A 17,484-nucleotide genomic window follows, 5' to 3' on the forward strand; every position below is an offset into this window, starting at 1 on the left:
TTCTTTATCTCTCTGTGTTATCCTCAGGAGAGTGAGATCTAATCCATGGTCACCTGGTTGAAATAGGGTGCTTTTCTTCAGGGGACACTCAGAGGAGCCCATTCCTGCTGGGCTGTTTGCCTGCGGCTGAACAGAAATGTTCCCCGCTGTTAGCCACAGGGAGGGGGGAGCGTTGAGGGGGTAGCCACGCGGTGGGGGGAGGCAAAATGCGACCTTGTAACGAAAGCACATGTGCTATGTATGTAATGTTAACAGCAAGGTTTACCCTGAAAGAGTGTAGCCAGTGTTTTATAAAATGTGTCTTTTTAAATACCGCTGTCCCTTTTTTTTTCTCCACCAGCTGCATGTGTTTCAATGATCACAGGATCTTCTCCTTCCCAGAGGCTAGTGAAGATTAGAAAGAAAAAAGAAACGCACTCGAGATGAAATGTTCTCCTGAGCTCATGCTGTCCTCCCACACTGACAGAGCACAGACGAATGCAGTGGAGGCAAATAATGTCAGAGTGCAGGAAAGCACAAAACGACCGGGAGGAGAGGTGGCGGGCTGAAGAGAGTAAGTGGCGGGCTGAAGAGAGGTCTGAAGCTCGAATGTGGCGGCAGCGTGATGAGAGGAGGCAGGATTCAATGCTGAGGCTGCTGGAGGACCAAACCAGTATGCTCCAGTGTATGGTTGAGCTGCAGCAAAGGCAGCTGGAGCACAGACTGCCACTACAGCCCCTGTGTAACCAACCGCCCTCCTCCCCAAGTTCCATAGCCTCCACACCCAGACGCCCAAGAACGCGGTGCGGGGGCCACCGGCCAACCAGCCACTCCGCCACAGAGGATTGCCCAAAAAAAAGGCGGCTGTCATTCAATAAATTTTAAAGTTGTAAACTTTTAAAGTGCTGTGTGGCATTTTCCTTCCCTCCTCCACCACCCCTCCTGGGCTACCTTGGTAGTCATCCCCCTATTTGTGTGATGAATGAATAAAGAATGCATGAATGTGAAGCAACAATGACTTTATTGCCTCTGCAAGCGGTGATCGAAGGGAGGAGGAGAGGGTGGTTAGCTTACAGGGAAGTAGAGTGAACCAAGGGGCGGGGGGTTTCATCAAGGAGAAACAAAGAGAACTTTCACACCGTAGCCTGGCCAGTCATGAAACTGGTTTTCAAAGCCTCTCTGATGCGTACCGCGCCCTCCTGTGCTCTTCTAACCGCCCTGGTGTCTGTTTGCGCGTAACCAGCAGCCAGGCGATTTGCCTCAACCTCCCACCCCGCCATAAACGTCTCCCCCTTACTCTCACAGATATTGTGGAGCACACAGCAAGCAGTAATAACAGTGGGAATATTGGTTTCGCTGCGGTCTAAGCGAGTCAGTAAACTGTGCCAGCGCGCCTTTAAACGTCCAAATGCACATTCTACCACCATTCTGCACTTGCTCAGCCTGTAGTTGAACAGCTCCTGACTACTGTCCAGGCTGCCTGTGTATGGCTTCATGAGCCATGGCATTAAGGGGTAGGCTGGGTCCCCAAGGATACATATAGGCATTTCAACATCCCCAACAGTTATTTTCTGGTCTGGGAATAAAGTCCCTTCTTGCAGCTTTTGAAACAGACCAGAGTTCCTGAAGATGCGAGCGTCATGTACCTTTCCCGGCCATCCCACGTTGATGTTGGTGAAACGTCCCTTGTGATCCACCAGAGCTTGCAGCACTACTGAAAAGTACCCCTTGCGGTTTATGTACTCGCCGGCTTGGTGCTCCGGTGCCAAAATAGGGATATGGGTTCCGTCTATGGCCCCACCACAGTTAGGGAATCCCATTGCAGCAAAGCCATCCACTATGACCTGCACATTTCCCAGGGTCACTACCCTTGATATCAGCAGATCTTTGATTGCGTGGGCTACTTGCATCACAGCAGCCCCAACAGTAGATTTGCCCACTCCAAAATTGATTCCCAACTGACCGGTACCTGTCTGGCGTTGCAAGCTTCCACAGGGCTATCGCCACTCGCTTCTCAACTGTGAGGGCTACTCTCATCTTGGTATTCATGCACTTCAGGGCAGGGGAAAGCAAGTCACAAAGTTCCATGAAATGCCCTTACGCATGTGAAAGTTTCGCAGCCATTGGGAATCATCCCAGACCTGCAACACTATGCGGTCCCACCAGTCTGTGCTTGTTTCCCGAGCCCAGAATCGGCGTTCCACAGCATGAACCTGCCCCATTAGCACCATGATGCATGCATTGGCAGGGCCCATGCTTTCAGAGAAATCTGTGTCCATGTCCTGATCACTCACGTGACCGCGCTGACGTCGCCTCCTCGCCCGGTATCGCTTTGCCAGGTTCTGGTGCTGCATATACTGCTGGATAATGCGTGTGGTGTTTAATGTGCTCCTAATTGCCAAAGTGAGCTGAGCGGCCTCCATGCTTGCCTTGGTATGGCATCCGCATAGAAAAAAGGCGCGGAATGATTGTCTGCCGTTGCTCTGACGGAGGGAGGGGCGACTGACGACACGGCTTACAGGGTTGGCTTCAGGGAGCTAAAATCAACAAAGGGGGTGGCTTTACATCAAGGAGTATTTCAGGCAGGACTTCACGGAGGGTTCCAATAAGAAATGGTGCACCTAAGTTATTGTTCTTATTGGAACAAGGAGGTTAGCCTGGCCTCTGATTGATACATGGCTAGATTTACCTCGCTGCACCTTCTCTGTGAGTGACTGCAGTGTGACCTAGAGGAATGAGTCCCCTAGATGGGGGAGGAGGCAAATGAGTACAAAACAAATCTGGTCTATTTCTTGTTTTGATCCACTCCATCTATCTTTTACATCTTTGGCTGGCAGCAGACGGTGCAGAAGGACTGCATGCCATCCACATCTCATGGCTGCCCGGCAGAAGATGGTACAGTACGACTGGTAGCCATCCTCATCTCTTGCCTGCCTGGCAGAAGATGGTGCAATATGACTGCTAGCCATCGTCATCTCTTGCCTGCCCGGCAGAAGATGGTACAATACAATTGCTAGCCATCGTCATCTCTTGCCTGCCTGGCAGAAGATGGTACAGTACGACTGCTAGCAATCCGTATTGCCTGCCTACTCACCATAAGACGGTTCAATAGGACTGACTGCAGGACTAAAGAGAATGACCTGGTCAAGTCACTCCAAATTTAGTCCCTGCGCCCATGTCTGCCCAGGCGCTCCCAGCCGACGTGGCCAGGAGCACCTCGGACATGACGAGGACGGCTACCAGTCATACTGCACCGTCTGCTGCCAGAAGGCAATGGGTTGCTGCTACTGTGTAGCAATGCCGTACCGCATCTGCCAGCACCCAGGAGACATACGGTGACGGTTACCTGAGCGGGCTCCATGCTTGCGGTGGTATGGCGTCCGCACAGGTAACTCAGGAAAAAAGGCGTGAAACGATTGTCTGCCCTTGCCTTCACGGAGGGAGGGAGGGAACGGGGGCCTGACAATATGTACCCAGAACCACCCGCGACAATGTTTTAGCCCAATCAGAGTGCTCCATTGTGACTGCTCTGGACAGCACTCTCAACTCAGATGCACGATTGTTTGCCGTTGCTCTGATGCAGGGAGGGGCGACTGAGGACACGGCTTACAGGGTTGGCTTCAGGGAGCTAAAATCAACAAAGGGGGTGGCTTTACATCAAGGAGTATTTCAGGCAGGACTTCACGGAGGGTTCCAATAAGAAATGGTGCACCTAAGTTATTGTTCTTATTGGAACAAGGAGGTTAGCCTGGCCTCTGATTGATACATGGCTAGATTTACCTCGCTGCACCTTCTCTGTGAGTGACTGCAGTGTGACCTAGAGGAATGAGTCCCCTAGATGGGGGAGGAGGCAAATGAGTACAAAACAAATCTGGTCTATTTCTTGTTTTGATCCACTCCATTTATCTTTTACATCTTTGGCTGGCAGCAGACGGTGCAGAAGGACTGCATGCCATCCACATCTCATGGCTGCTCGGCAGAAGATGGTACAATAGGACTGCTAGCAATCCATATTGCCTGCCTGCTCACCATAAGACGGTTCAATAGGACTGACTGCCGGACTTAAGAGAATGACCTGGTCGAGTCACTAAAAATTTAGTCCCTGCGCCCATGTCTGCCCAGGCACTCCCAGCCGACGCGGACAGGAGCACCTTGGACATGACGATGACGGCTACCAGTCGTATTGTACCGTCTGCTGCCACAAGGCAATGGGTTGCTGCTACTGTGTAGCAATGCCGTACCGCATCTGCCAGCACCCAGGAGACATACGGTGACGGTTACCTGAGCGGGCTCCATGCTTGCGGTGGTATGGCGTCCGCACAGGTAACTCAGGAAAAAAGGCGCGAAACGATTGTCTGCCCTTGCTTTCACGGAGGGAGGGAGGGAGGGAAGGGGGGACTGACGATATGTACCCAGAACCACCCGCGACAATGTTTTAGCCCCATCAGGCATTGGGATCTCAACCCAGAATTCCAATGGGCAGCGGAGACTGCGGGAACTGTGGGATAGCTACCCACAGTGCAACGCTCCGGAAGTCGACTCTAGCCTCGGTACTGTGGAAGCACTCCGCTGAGTTAATGCACTTAATGCACTTCTGTGGGGACACACACACTCGAATATATAAAACCGATTTCTAAAAAACCGACTTCTATAAATTCGACCTTATTCCATAGTGTAGACATACCCTAAGAAATTGAAAGCAGGGCATCATTATCAGTGGAACTGGAGTCAGAGGGCCCATGTGTCCAGGAGGGCCTGTTTTAGATGAGACACCAGTAGAACAGACAATGCAGGGAGGTTGGTTGGAAGCTAATCAGCCACATGGACAGAGCAGGGCAAAAGGTTTAATAAAGTTCCATTTATTCAGCTTGACCTGCATTCCACTTCACTCTTTGCTAATGAAACAAGCTGCAGACTTCACATTTGCTGAGCTTCATTTTCCTTAATGATTGAACTGCATCTAGTGCAATTATCCAGCAGGTGTATATTTGGATCTTGGCAAATTAAATGTTTTGGTTCAGTAAAGGATCTCCTCCATTTTTTCTTATATTTCCTTTTCTATTTTGTATGAATAATATTAAAATAAGGGAAATATAATGCAAAATGACAACAATAGGGTTAACATTCTGCAGACACAAAATTCAGAAAATTCAAACTTTTAGTACAGACAGAAAAATTTTAATTTATAAATACTGCACATCTATTCTATATTTTATGTCTGTCTGTCACATTTTTGCCCTGGATGATGACATTATGGAGATGCTACACAACCTGTCCACACCCCTGCCTAACCAATTTGCCAATTTACAGGTTATATAATTGGGCCAGATTTTCAAGTGCTCAGCTTCAATTAAGGCACCTAAATGAAGTGGCCAGTTCTGCAAATGTACACCCAGTAGTTCCCATTAAGGTTAATGACAAGCTCCCTCGAGGAGCTGCTGGATGCTGAGTACTTTTGAAAAGCTGGCACATTATTTATGTTCAATTACTCATATTATGATAGCACCCGTAGGCCAAATATGGATCAGAGCTCCACTGTACAAGGCACTGTACAAACACAGATGTAGACACACACCTTGTCCTGCAGAGTTTACAGTCTAAAGCCCTGATTCTGCTAGCTGGTAAATGGGGGTGGAGGTGGGAGCAGAAGGGACACACTGATGCTGGCACAGAGCCCCATTGAAGTCATTGGGCACAGTGGTTTGCCAGCAAGGAATATCTTGCAGGATTGGGATCAAAGAAGACAAGTGGCAGACAAAAGGTGGGGGAGACGGAAACACTAAAATACAGTGTTGACTACTCTTTGTGATTTATTGTGAGTCTCACAATATTTGGAGTTTTTCTTAAAGCTCCAGCTCCTGGAATCAGGACAAAACATGAGAATCTTGGGGAGGGGAGTTAAGCCAGAAGGAAAAGAACCCCCCCCACCCCCCATTTATTAATTTAAAAATCTCATGATTTGGGAGGGCCTTATGATTTTTGAACATTTGGGGTTGGCAACACTGAAAATATATACAATTTTCACATATGATTTGTTAATGTACAGGTATATGGTAAGCTTCTTTCCTTCCTTTCCCTTCAGGGCTGAGCTTAGGCATCATCTGTTGGCAGATACATTGTAAGCACTGTGGAAGAGGTGGCTTTTGAGGAGGGATTTGAAAAAGGTACTGACCTTTTTGGACCAGTTCAAGGATGTAAGGAATAACATGGGTTTAAAATATATATGCAGCATGGTACCCCTCTACAAAGACATGGGCACCCATTAAAGGCTTGGAGCGAGGAGCCATTCTGGTTCCTCTCAATCTCCATGGGGAAGCTCCTGGTGAGGTATTTGAAGCCCCATGGCTGCAATAACTTCTGATAGTCTGCTAGCCCTGTCTGGGGAGAAATGGGACAACAAATTCACAGAGATACTCAGTGTGAGGAGACAAGTGGGACAGGAAGTCAATATATGAGTGTGCCCTATCTCCTGAGCAGCTCCATAAATCCAAACAGAAAATGGTCACCTCGTTTCTTTGTCCTCCTTCTGCATATAGCTCGACAGTCCTCAGGACTGATCAGGTAAGCTGCTTGAGAAGGGAACAAGGGACTAACACCCCAGTTACTACTGCATAAGAGAAGGTTAGGTTTTAGCCCCAGTGGACAAAATATGATTATATTGTCATACATTCCTCAGGGAGCAAGAGATTCTCCAGGTGGGTTGATGAAATACTGTAGAGCAAACTATTACGTTATTGCCTTACACACTGGTTACACTCTAGCATGGTGATTTACAACCCACTTGCTCAAAATCAGCCACATAAACCACCACTTACTGTTAAGTAAGCGTTAACATAATTGAAATGATTCATGTAAACACAAAACAGAGTCAAAAGGGTGAAAATGTCAACAGACATTACCATATGGTATTGTGCCCACAGTGGTTTGTGTGATTGTTTCTGAGCCTAAGTCCCGCATATGGTATGTTCCTAATCTCCATACCCTCATGCTATCAGTGTGCATGCCACAATGTAATGGTTCCCATTACAATGAATGAGTTACGCTGTTAAAATACTGTGCCTCAGTGTACAAAAATCCATGGATAATGCTTTTTTCCCTAGTCCTACTCTTTATTAATGGTCTGCTAAACAATCTGCCAACATTTTTATGATCCACCTGGCACATTGTAATTCTTAGGGCAGTAAAAACACCACAGGCTAGATATCTTTAAGATGGTGGGTAAGTCGTTTTGCCTGACAAGTAAATGACTTTGATGCTTAACTACAGGTGCCTGGAAAAAAAATAACCATAAAGAATCTCCCTCAAACTGGCAAGAAGTGTGCGGTGAAAATGCTGTTACCTTCCATGTGAATGTGCATGGCTATATATTCTAACAACCAACAGGAGACTGAACTCTGAACCCACATAAAAGTCCTCCTGTTACTCCTACCAACTGGAAGTATGTTAACAAAGAAACTGAATGAAGAACATTATTCATGTTAAAAGAAAAGGAGGACTTGTGGCACCTTAGAGACTAACCAATTTATTTGAACATAAGCTTTCGTGAGCTACAGCTCACTTCATCGGATACTGTAGCTCACGAAAGCTTATGCTCAAATAAATTGGTTAGTCTCTAAGGTGCCACAAGTCCTCCTGTTCTTTTCGTGAATACAGACTAACACGGCTGCTACTCTGAAACCTGTCATTATTTATGTTGGGATTTTTTTAATCTTTGGAAATTTGCTTCATCATGGAATATGTTCATCTAGCGATTCTGAAGCAGAATGGCTCCTGTTCGCATAACACTTCTTTGAAGATGGATTTGTGCTGCTAGTTTGCAACTCCACTCTCTCTCCTTTTTTGTTGTTGCTATTGTACTGATCTAGTTACGTCCTTCTTCTCCCTTTCTGGGCTATCGTTTGTTACATCCATTTGTTGAATCTTGTTTCACATTATAACTTTCCACAAAAGGGGCATCCTCTTCCTTTGTGTTTCTACAGTAGTTGGCACAATGGGCCCCCTGGGAGCTTCCATAACACAGATGATGATGATTAATAAATAATAATAATATGCTGTGCACTTAGATTTGCATCTCCTCTGAATGTATTGCACACCAACATCCCTGTACAGGAGCATACAAATCAATGTCTGCCCCCAGGCCCTGATTCAGCAAAGCACCTAAATACTTGTTTAATATTGTGCAGGAAAGTAGTGTCATTGATTTCAGTGGGATTGGTCACTTACTTAAAGTTAAGCATGTGCTTAAGTGCTTTGCTGAACAGGGATAGGCTCACTTATACTAGAGGGCATGAAAGAACACAGGCTGGCATTAACTTTGTTGCACTTGTCCTTGAATGACATTACCAATATCTGGACTATAAAGAAATAAACAAGGAGTTCTATAATAAGGACAATCTATTTGGCACCTTTAGGGAACAAAAATTATTGCACTCCAGAATGATTCACTCAGTAAAGAATTAGATTTCAGGCATATTACCTGGATCCACCAATTCTATGTTTAAAACAGCAAATTTCAACTTAAAAGCTGAGGAGTCATGAAAATATATATTAGGTAAGGGGATCTGAAAAGGAAAAAACAAAACTTTCTCGAGTGGATATTTTTGGCCTTGTGTACCTTTGGGAATAGCACTGATCCAGCAAGTGGTGTACCCCCTCAGTTGCTGATCTCTAAGGATAATGTCTACACTGCAATTAGATGCTTATGGCTGCCCAGTGCCAGTTCACTTGGGTTCACGGGGCTCAGGCTCAGGGGCTGTTTAATTGCGGTATAGACATTTGGGCTCGGGCATGAGCCCAGGCTTTAGGACCCTGCGAGGTGGGAGGGTCCCAGAGCTCAAGCTCCAGCCCAGTTCCCATAATCAGGGTAATAACAATTTATTCTTCCTGCCCCAATAACAGAGACACTGGGGATCCCACAGCAGCCAAAGTGACCATTTGGGCAGCTATGGCCTCATTCTAGGCGGGGTGGGTGTGCCTATGCAAATGAGATCAGCCCCTGAAGTTCTTTTCCACAACTTGCCACACCTCATCACCAGATGTCAGGGTGGAGCTCATCCTGACACTGCTTACATCTGCATGCCCTTCTCTACACTGAGGCTACGCCTTCACTGCTTAAAAGGGGGTGTTTTTACCTGGAGATAGCTACTGTACTTGGCCTTTTGTTATGATGGAGGCACTCACCATCAACTAAGTGGCACTCGCTAGGCAAGGGTCATGGGTTCCAAAACTCTGTGAATTGAGAGAGGCTGGGGACAAGTATTAATACTTGGTGGCATGGGCCCCTTGGTGAGGGCCTTACATGCTAATTGCACTTCCTCCTCTCTCCACTGTGGAATATCAGAGCTAATTTTGATTTCATTAGAAGTCTAGTTACAGGCTGCTGAGCTCACTTTGGGCTAACAGTGCACCAGCACTGAGGCTCCCCTACTACAAGCTGAATTCACCAAAGAGCTGAGCTGACTAAGAGCTGAAATCACTGAGCATTGTGTTAAGTAGTGGGGGAGCCTGAAGATATATTGTGGAGCGGTTTGCGGGACGGCTGGAGTGCCTTGTGGACAGGCTGGTGGAGCAGTTCGTAGGACGGCGGGAGCTGCTGGTGAGACGTGGAGCAGTTTGTGGACCGGCTGGTGGAGCAGTTTGTGGGATGGCGGGAGCTGTTGGTGGGCCGCGGAGCTGAGCGAAGGAGTTCGTGGGGCGGCTGGCGAAGCGGAGCGAAGGCCTATGGAGCTGTGGGGCGGTCAGCTTCAGATCATGTAAGGTGCCTCTTACCCCCGTCCCATCTCCACCCAAGTTGGGAGGTAAAGCTCCGCAGATAAACTTTCGAACTCTGGGGCTGTCCTGACCAGGGGCAGAGACTTTTGGGTCATTGGACTTTTGGGACTTTGGGTGATTTGGGGTTGCTGGACTCAAGAACCAAAGGGAAAGGGGCATGCCCCAATTTGCTTGGGGTGGGTTTTTTTGCTCATGGGTTGTGTTATGAATCCTGTTGGTGGTGTTTCCCCAACATAATGCCACATTATTTCTCTCTGATATTAAAAGGCTTTTTGCTACACTCAGACTATGTGCTTGCGAGAGGGGAAGTATTGCCTCTTGGAGGCGCCAGCAGGGGTGGTATATATTTGTCCGAGGTCACTGGGTGGGGGCTCGAGCCGGTTTGCATTGTGTTATTGGAATGGATCCCCTAGATAATGAACCCGGCCCTTGTTGCTGCCAACTCTGACGGGCAGAAGGGTTACACAGGGATTTGTTCGACAGAGTGAAAGAGGCGCACCCCTACTTGTATGTGGGGTAAAGCATGATGAGTCAGGCAGTGCAACTCCTTGGATGTTCATTTCTACACTTTGGGGTCAGCGCCCATGTGGTCTCATTGATTTCCGGTGGCCAGTCGATGAACAGAGGGTATTCCTGAGTGTAGGCCAGGTCTTTGTTCTGCATTGCCTTCGTTAGGCTTCCATTGCTAGATACTAAAGACGGCTTTCCTGACCGTCTCAGTGCGGTCATAGGATAAGCCACAAGTACCAACAACTTGTTTACTCATTGCCTCATTACCTCATTGGGCTCCCACAGCCAGACATCAAACGTTGGTTTCCGAAGTGCTTCTATGGTCTCTTGAGACAGCATGTACTGTAGACAAAAAGACAGAGTCTATTATCAACTACTACAGTACTGAGTTCCCCTCATGTCTTTGTGGGAGCTGCGTTCTGCGCTCATCAGAAGTTCTCCAGCATGCCATTAATTCATTTTCCAAAATTTAGTGCCTCAGCCGTGGCTGGGTAAAATGCATTGTCTCTTGTTGGTTTTAATCTTAAATTCTTCATATTTTGGGGAATGAAATATTTAACTGCAGGTGATTTATATTGTTATTTTGAACAGTTGTTTTTCTCAAGTGTTCCCACACTTCAATCAGGTGCCAGGCAGCAAAGTTTATGCATGTGTTTATTGTGTACTCAGAGCTCCAAAACAAAATCCAACTCAGCCTCCAGCAGGACTTAAAGTGTGCTGGGCTGGCACAGAACACAGACCCTGGAAATAACATTTCTAAAAAGCAAGCTGGGTCACCTAGGGTACACATTTTTAGTACCCCTGGGGGAAAAGCCCCTCTGATTGCTTGCTTTTCCTGCTTGCCCGCATCCTGGGGAAGTGCAGCCAAGCAGAGCTGCTGCAGGAAACAGGTAAGGCTCTTTCTCCCTCCCCTCAGGAGCTGACACCATTCTCACAGAAGGGGAAGGGGAGGAGGGAGTAGAAAGAGACCAGCAGCTCCGAGCTGGTGGTCGTGGTGGTGAGGCTGGGGAGACAGGATTGATTTGGAGTTTGGGGGCAGGAGATGGGCAGATGTGGAGAGGATGACAGACCTCTCCCCCCCCGACACTTTTTTCACAGCACTTTAAGCATTGGCCCCCAGTGTTCTGGGTTGTTACTTGTTGGCTGGCAATTTGTAAAAAATTCTAGAGTGTTAGAAGATGTTGAAGGTATCTAACCACTATTGTACCGTGTTTTTGAGACAACATGATCAAAATATTCTTGGAATACGTAAATCTAGTATCTTAATTGGTCCACTTACCATAATTGGCTATAATTAGTTTTGGTATACTATACTGAGAATATAAATGAAATGATCTGCGCCACTCCATTGTTATTTAATTCAAGCAAGAATTACATTTGAGGATTAATTTTTCATCTCTGGAAGGAAGTAATCTTGCATTTGCATTATACTTTATTTGTAGTATAGAGTTTTGCTAGACAGCTGTAAATTAGCAATACTGATGTATTCATTAATAACAGCATTGTAATTACCAAATCTTTTTCAAGTGAACTGCCACCTCCTAACATGCCTGAGGTCACGCAAATCCAGTATTTAAAGCCATATCGAATGTCACACACAGAGCAAACAAAACCTGAACTTCTCCTAAAACCAAGCAATTAAAAGCCTTGGGCTCGAGGCAGAAAGGAACAACAGTTTACCACTGTGTTCAGTTAGTGCAACTCTCTTCAGTAATAGTTAATCTCAGAAGCCAAGCATTCTAGCAGTGGGTAAAAGGTTAAGGTATAGTTTCCGTCTACGTATCATGGAACAAAGGAATGTAGAGCAGTTTGAGAAAGCATGTGTTAGTAGTGTCAACAACACACATAAATTTAAGCAAAGCCAAAATGGAAATGACATTTTATAGCTCATTAAATCTATTTTCAAGAGACAGATGCCAGGACTACATAAATTACTTTAACTGAAAAATAATTCACTGAGAGGGAAAAAAGTAGAGGCGCCATTACAGAATAGGGAATAAAGTTATAGACTATAATAAATCTTGTTCTGAGCCTGCAGACTAAGTATCATTAGATAAAACAGAACACGAAATGTTCGACAAATTTCAGGAATTCAGTAACATTTTCAGCTTTAATGAGATTCCAAATATTGAGGGTCGGATTTCAAACCCATTGAAATCAATGGGAGTCTTTCTATTGGCTTCCAGGGTTTTTGGATTAGGCCCTTGATCTACACCAGTGGTTCCCAAAGTGGTGTCCCCGGACTCTGGGGGATTTTCTGTGGGTCACATGGGAGTCCCACCCTTAAGCCAGGGCTGGAACATGCTGAAACAGCATTCTGGTATTTTTGCTGCATGGAGGATGCCATTTTGTTCTCAAAATGACATCCTCAGCACAGTGTGGCCTTTCGCACACTGTGCATGACAGGTCACGCTGGCAGGGGTGTTCCCACACTGGTGGGGTTGTTCCAATAGTACAGGATATGAAAGGGGTCCCGGACAGTTAGTTAGATGCCAAAGGGTCCTTGATGGGAAAAAGTTTGGGAATCACTGATCTAAACAATTAAGCTATAGAGTGATGTGAAGTCATGCATTGTATTCCAGCTTCTCATAGGAAGGCATACTCTTTTAATTAACATCCTGATAACAAAGTACATCTTTTGGTACCTTTGGATAGGATGGTACGTCCCTTCGGGGTGCCAACTTCTTGTTTTCATCTAAGAAGCTGTACTTACAGGGACAGCTGGTCCTGCAAATGAAAAATTCAGCACTCAACATTGGGACAACAGCAGGTGCATTCTCTTGAGTAGCACTGAATATAATAAAATATCTTGGTATGTGGTCACATAGAGGGTATGTCTACACTGCATCTTAAGCATGGGTACTAACTCAGGTTTGAGCCCAAGCCCCACTTCCATTCACACACAAATCAGTTTAACTCAGGTCAGCGAGCACTCAGGGCCTGGATCTTAGGACCAGCTAGGGGGTGGCTCCGAGCCCAAGTTCTGCTGTGACTGAGGTCCAAGCCCTGTGATTCTGCAATGTGGATGAAGCTCAAGCTGCAGACCCAAGTCAGAAGATCTGTGTGGTGCCATATGGATGTAAACCCAGGTTTACAATGCAGTGCGAAAGCTGAAGTGTAGGTTTGGAAACACCAAACCCACAAGCCAAGGTCCCACAGACCTGGCTTTACAATGCAGTGTGGACATATCCTTAGAGTTACACTGCTTCCCAATCTCACCTAACAATCTCATTTTCTCTAATCATAAGAAAGAATCAGGGCCAAGTCATTCTTGCCTCTGTATGAGGCAATATATAATTGAGGCCACCATAATAACCAAGAAACTCTCTGGAAACAAATGTAGGTGTATCTGAAATTCATTCATACTCTTTAATTTAATCATCTTTAATAGAATCATAGACTTTAAGATCTTTAAGAAGGGACCATTATGATCGTCTAGTCTGACCTCCTGTACAACGCAGGCCACAGAATCTCATCCACCCACTCCTGTAACAAACCCTTAACTTATGTCTGAGCTATTGAAGTCCTCAGCTTGTGGTTTAAAGACTTCAAGGTGCAGAGAATCCTCCAGCAAATGACCCGTGCCCCACGCTGCAGAGGAAGGGCGAAAAACCTTTCAATTCAACCGATTCAATATCTTTATTATCTTTTGTGTAAAATAGTTCTGCTTGAGTTTAGCTTTCACTCCTAGATTCCTAATGTTTAGATTATCCCTTTTTATTTTAAAAACACTCAATAGTAAAACAAAAAGCAAAAAACAAAGAAAACTAAAAAAACCCCAAATCCAAAAAACTAAAAAACCAAAACCCAACAAAATCAAAACAACCTATCAACTTTGTTTCTTCCTTTCATAATTTTGGAAATTTCTATTATGTCACAACGTTTCCTCTATTCCAGTGTGAATATCCCAATCCTCTAACTTCTTCCTTGTAACTTTGATGTTTGCTATCATCTCTGTTGCTGTATTTTGTATTCTTTGCAAAGCAATTTTGGCTTTTGGTTGATGGTGATCAGTACTGAATACCATCTAACAAGGGCTTTATGCATTAGCAGTATCACTGGTGAGGTCAGAGATTGTCCAAAACAGTTCTAAGAAATCAATCAGCTCATGAACATTAATAGTATTACTCTTTGTATTGTAGTAGCTCCTAGAGGTCCCAGCTGAGATTGGGACTCCATGGTGATGGCATTGTATGAACACTGAATAAGACAGTCCTTGCTCCAAAGAATTTACAATCTAAATACACAAGACGGACAAAGTACAGAAGAAAGGAACTATTATTCCAGTTTTACAGGCAGGGTGCTGAGGTGCAGAGAAACCAATGGCTAGATCCGCAAAGGGGATTTAGGCTTAGCATTGCATCTCCTAACTTCAGGTGCTCTGCCTCCCACCTGAGCCCACAGCTCCAAGTCAGATGCTCAGGCTCCCTATACAATGCATAAAGATAGTTAGGTGCCCAGAAATGGGATCTACAAAAGCCAGCACATTGAATAGGGAGCGGCCTAAGCTAGCCAATAGGAAATACCAAGGAGAGGGATTTGGCCTCAGCCCTACCCCTCTCAGGGACTTAGGCGCCTAACTCTGGCCCAGAGTTTGGTACCTATATCCATTTGGAATTCACAACTGTGATCCTGCTCCCACAGGTGCTGGCTTCCTCCAGGCCCCAGGGGTGCTCAGTGCTTGACAAAGCTCTGGCTGGGATGGTTTAGTTGGGGTTGGTCCTGCTTTGAGCAGGGGATTAGACTAGATGACCTCCTGAGGTCTCTTCCAACCCTAATCTTCTATGATTTTATGATTCTACGGTAGGCCTGCTCCAAGGCTCCATCTGAGCACACCTACGGGGGTTGGGCTCCACAGGCGAGATAGTGGGAAACACCTGGTTTGAAGATCCCATCAGAGTTTAAGTGTGAGTGACGTGTCAGAACTTCAGCAGCTGTGCACATGCCTGCTGTCAGATTTTTAGGCACCTCGGAAATTGAGGTACCTACAGGCTTAAGCAGTAGCTGAGTGTGGGTTTTGAGGATCTAAATTTTGGCCTTAAGCGCCTGAAGTAGCAGTTAGGTGCCTAAATCCCCTTGTGGATCTAACCTTAAGTGACTTGCCCAAGGTCACAGAGAAAGCCTGTGGCAGAACGTGGAGCTGACCCCACATCTCTTGAGATGCAGTCCAATGCATTAATCACAAGAACGGCCTTCCTCATTATCAGAGCCTGCTATAGAAATGGGAATCTCTAGGCCAGATTCATCACTAGCCCACAGCTGATTTGTGCAGTTTGAGGGGGTACTAAACTCTGTAAACTCAGATTAACCAGTCAGTTTCTCCTGTCTAGTGTAGGGGGAATCCCCAGGTGGAGGACAGGCACATTAATGGTTCATAAGCCACACTCCTCCAAGCCCCTGTGCTAGGGGTATGATAGGAGAAAAGGTGGTGTGGTCCCGCCATCCCTGCACCTGGCTGAAAGTAGCTACTGGGGGGGAGGGCAGAGCAGCATGGAGCAGCCTTCATGTTGCTGTAACTTGCACCAGTGCCAGGACATAATCAAGCACTTACGTATATGCATTACCTAAATTATACCCCACAAACATCCTCATGTTATTAGCCTCTACAAGCTGCAGGTGCAAAAAATAGGGGCCTGCATTAACAATCTGACCCTTAGTGTGTGGGTAAGGGGAAGGGAGCTTTGCTCCTCTTCTTTGAAGAAGCTGATGTGCTTCTAACTGTATGTGATGATCCGCATTTTAAAAACATATACTTTGAGCATTACTATTCTATTCTATACCATTAAAATACGACTATGTCTATATACGTTTTAATAAACTGTGTAGTGAATGAAATACTGTGGTACGAAGGCTGGATGAAGTGCAAAGAAAACCACTACGTTGCTCTTGGATGTCTTTTTTTAGACCCCTCATGCCGTGGGGAGGGCTTGTTTGCTTAGCAACTCAAGGATGAAGCTCCTCTTGCACTGAGTCAACACTCCTTCATGTCATTGCTCCAGCTGAGCCATAGTTGCTAGGGAAACTGGTAGCTACTTGTAATTACTCAACAACTTCAGTGGGGGTCCTTCTTCAGGACAATGCCACACAAGGAGCAGACTTTCCTTGCTTTAGAAAACCAAAGCAATTCACTGGGATCTTTGATTATATTCTGGTCCAGCTCAGGTCCAGCTGCTGATGCAAGGCTGATGACTACAGTGGGTGGCTTATTATGCACGCTTTTAGGTCATTCGGCTTGGACCTCAGTCTTCCGTCTAAAAATAAGAATGAGTAAGCTGATACTTTTCTTTTACCTTGATGATGTGGGAGAGGGAGTATGTGTGTTTGTGGGATTCCTTGCTGCAGCCATACGTTTAATGGAGAATCTGAGATGTAAGTGGTCTCAATTAAAGTAAAAGCAATTAATTAATACAAATAATTAATTTTGCACTTTTACAGTGTTTTTCTCCTGAAGATGTCAAAGTGGTCAACCCCACTCATCAAGTCTCGTAATACTCATGTAAGTTATATAAGTATTATGGTAGGAAGGATGATCTTGTGATTAAAGTACACGATGGAGAATCAGGAGACCTGGATTCTAATCCTGGCCCTGCCACTGGGGGTATGTCTACACTGCAAAATAAAACCCGTGGCTGCCCCGTGCCAGCCAATTTAGGCTTGCAGGGCTCAGGCTGCGGGGCTGTTTCATCGCTGCAGAGGCTTCCAGGCTCAGGCTATGGTCTGGCTCTAGAACCCTGAGAGGTGGGAGGGTCCTATATCCCGGGCTCCAGCCAGAGCCCGGCAGGCAATACAGCAATGAACCAGTACTGCAGCCCTAGCCCTGCATGGACCAGCCACGGTTTTTTTCTTTGCTGTGTAGACATACCCAGATTTACTACATGATCCTGTCAGATTGTTTCTCAACCTTGTCTTCCTCATCTGTAAAATGGGGATAACAGTGTAGTGAATTGGCTAGGAGCCCATGCTTTTGAAGCAGAGGGCTTCAAGGTTAAATGTAACTGTGATTTGACAGTAACTAGGTAATTAAAGCTGCTCCCTACACCTCGCTGGGAATAAAGGGAGAGAAAAGAATCAACTGGGGTTATCCCAAGATTGGCCAAAAAGAACTCAAGAAGACCAACAGTCACTGACTATAGTTACCACTACCTCTGAACAGTGGCCCCTGCTGGCACAGGTCCCTCTGACCTTAGGGGAACCAGGGTGCCTTGACCAACCACCATCAATCAG

The 17,484-nt window shown here is 46.0% G+C and overlaps 1 protein-coding gene across 5 annotated transcripts in view; it reads right to left on the bottom strand.

Moving 5' to 3' along the window:
• PDE9A (phosphodiesterase 9A) overlaps positions 1-17,484 on the bottom strand; it is an 86,999-nt gene that overhangs the window by 22,342 nt on the left and 47,173 nt on the right. For all 5 annotated transcript variants that reach the window (XM_037903389.2, XM_037903398.2, XM_007064481.4 and 2 more), the window contains 2 exons: positions 12,906-12,987; positions 10,528-10,602 (listed from right to left, as the gene is read on the bottom strand). In XM_037903389.2, coding sequence (XP_037759317.1) covers positions 10,528-10,602; positions 12,906-12,987 — 157 coding nt within the window. The remainder of the gene's footprint in view (positions 1-10,527; positions 10,603-12,905; positions 12,988-17,484) is intronic.

This window comes from Chelonia mydas, chromosome 1 (assembly GCF_015237465.2).
Source record: "Chelonia mydas isolate rCheMyd1 chromosome 1, rCheMyd1.pri.v2, whole genome shotgun sequence".
NCBI lineage: Eukaryota > Metazoa > Chordata > Testudines > Cheloniidae > Chelonia > Chelonia mydas.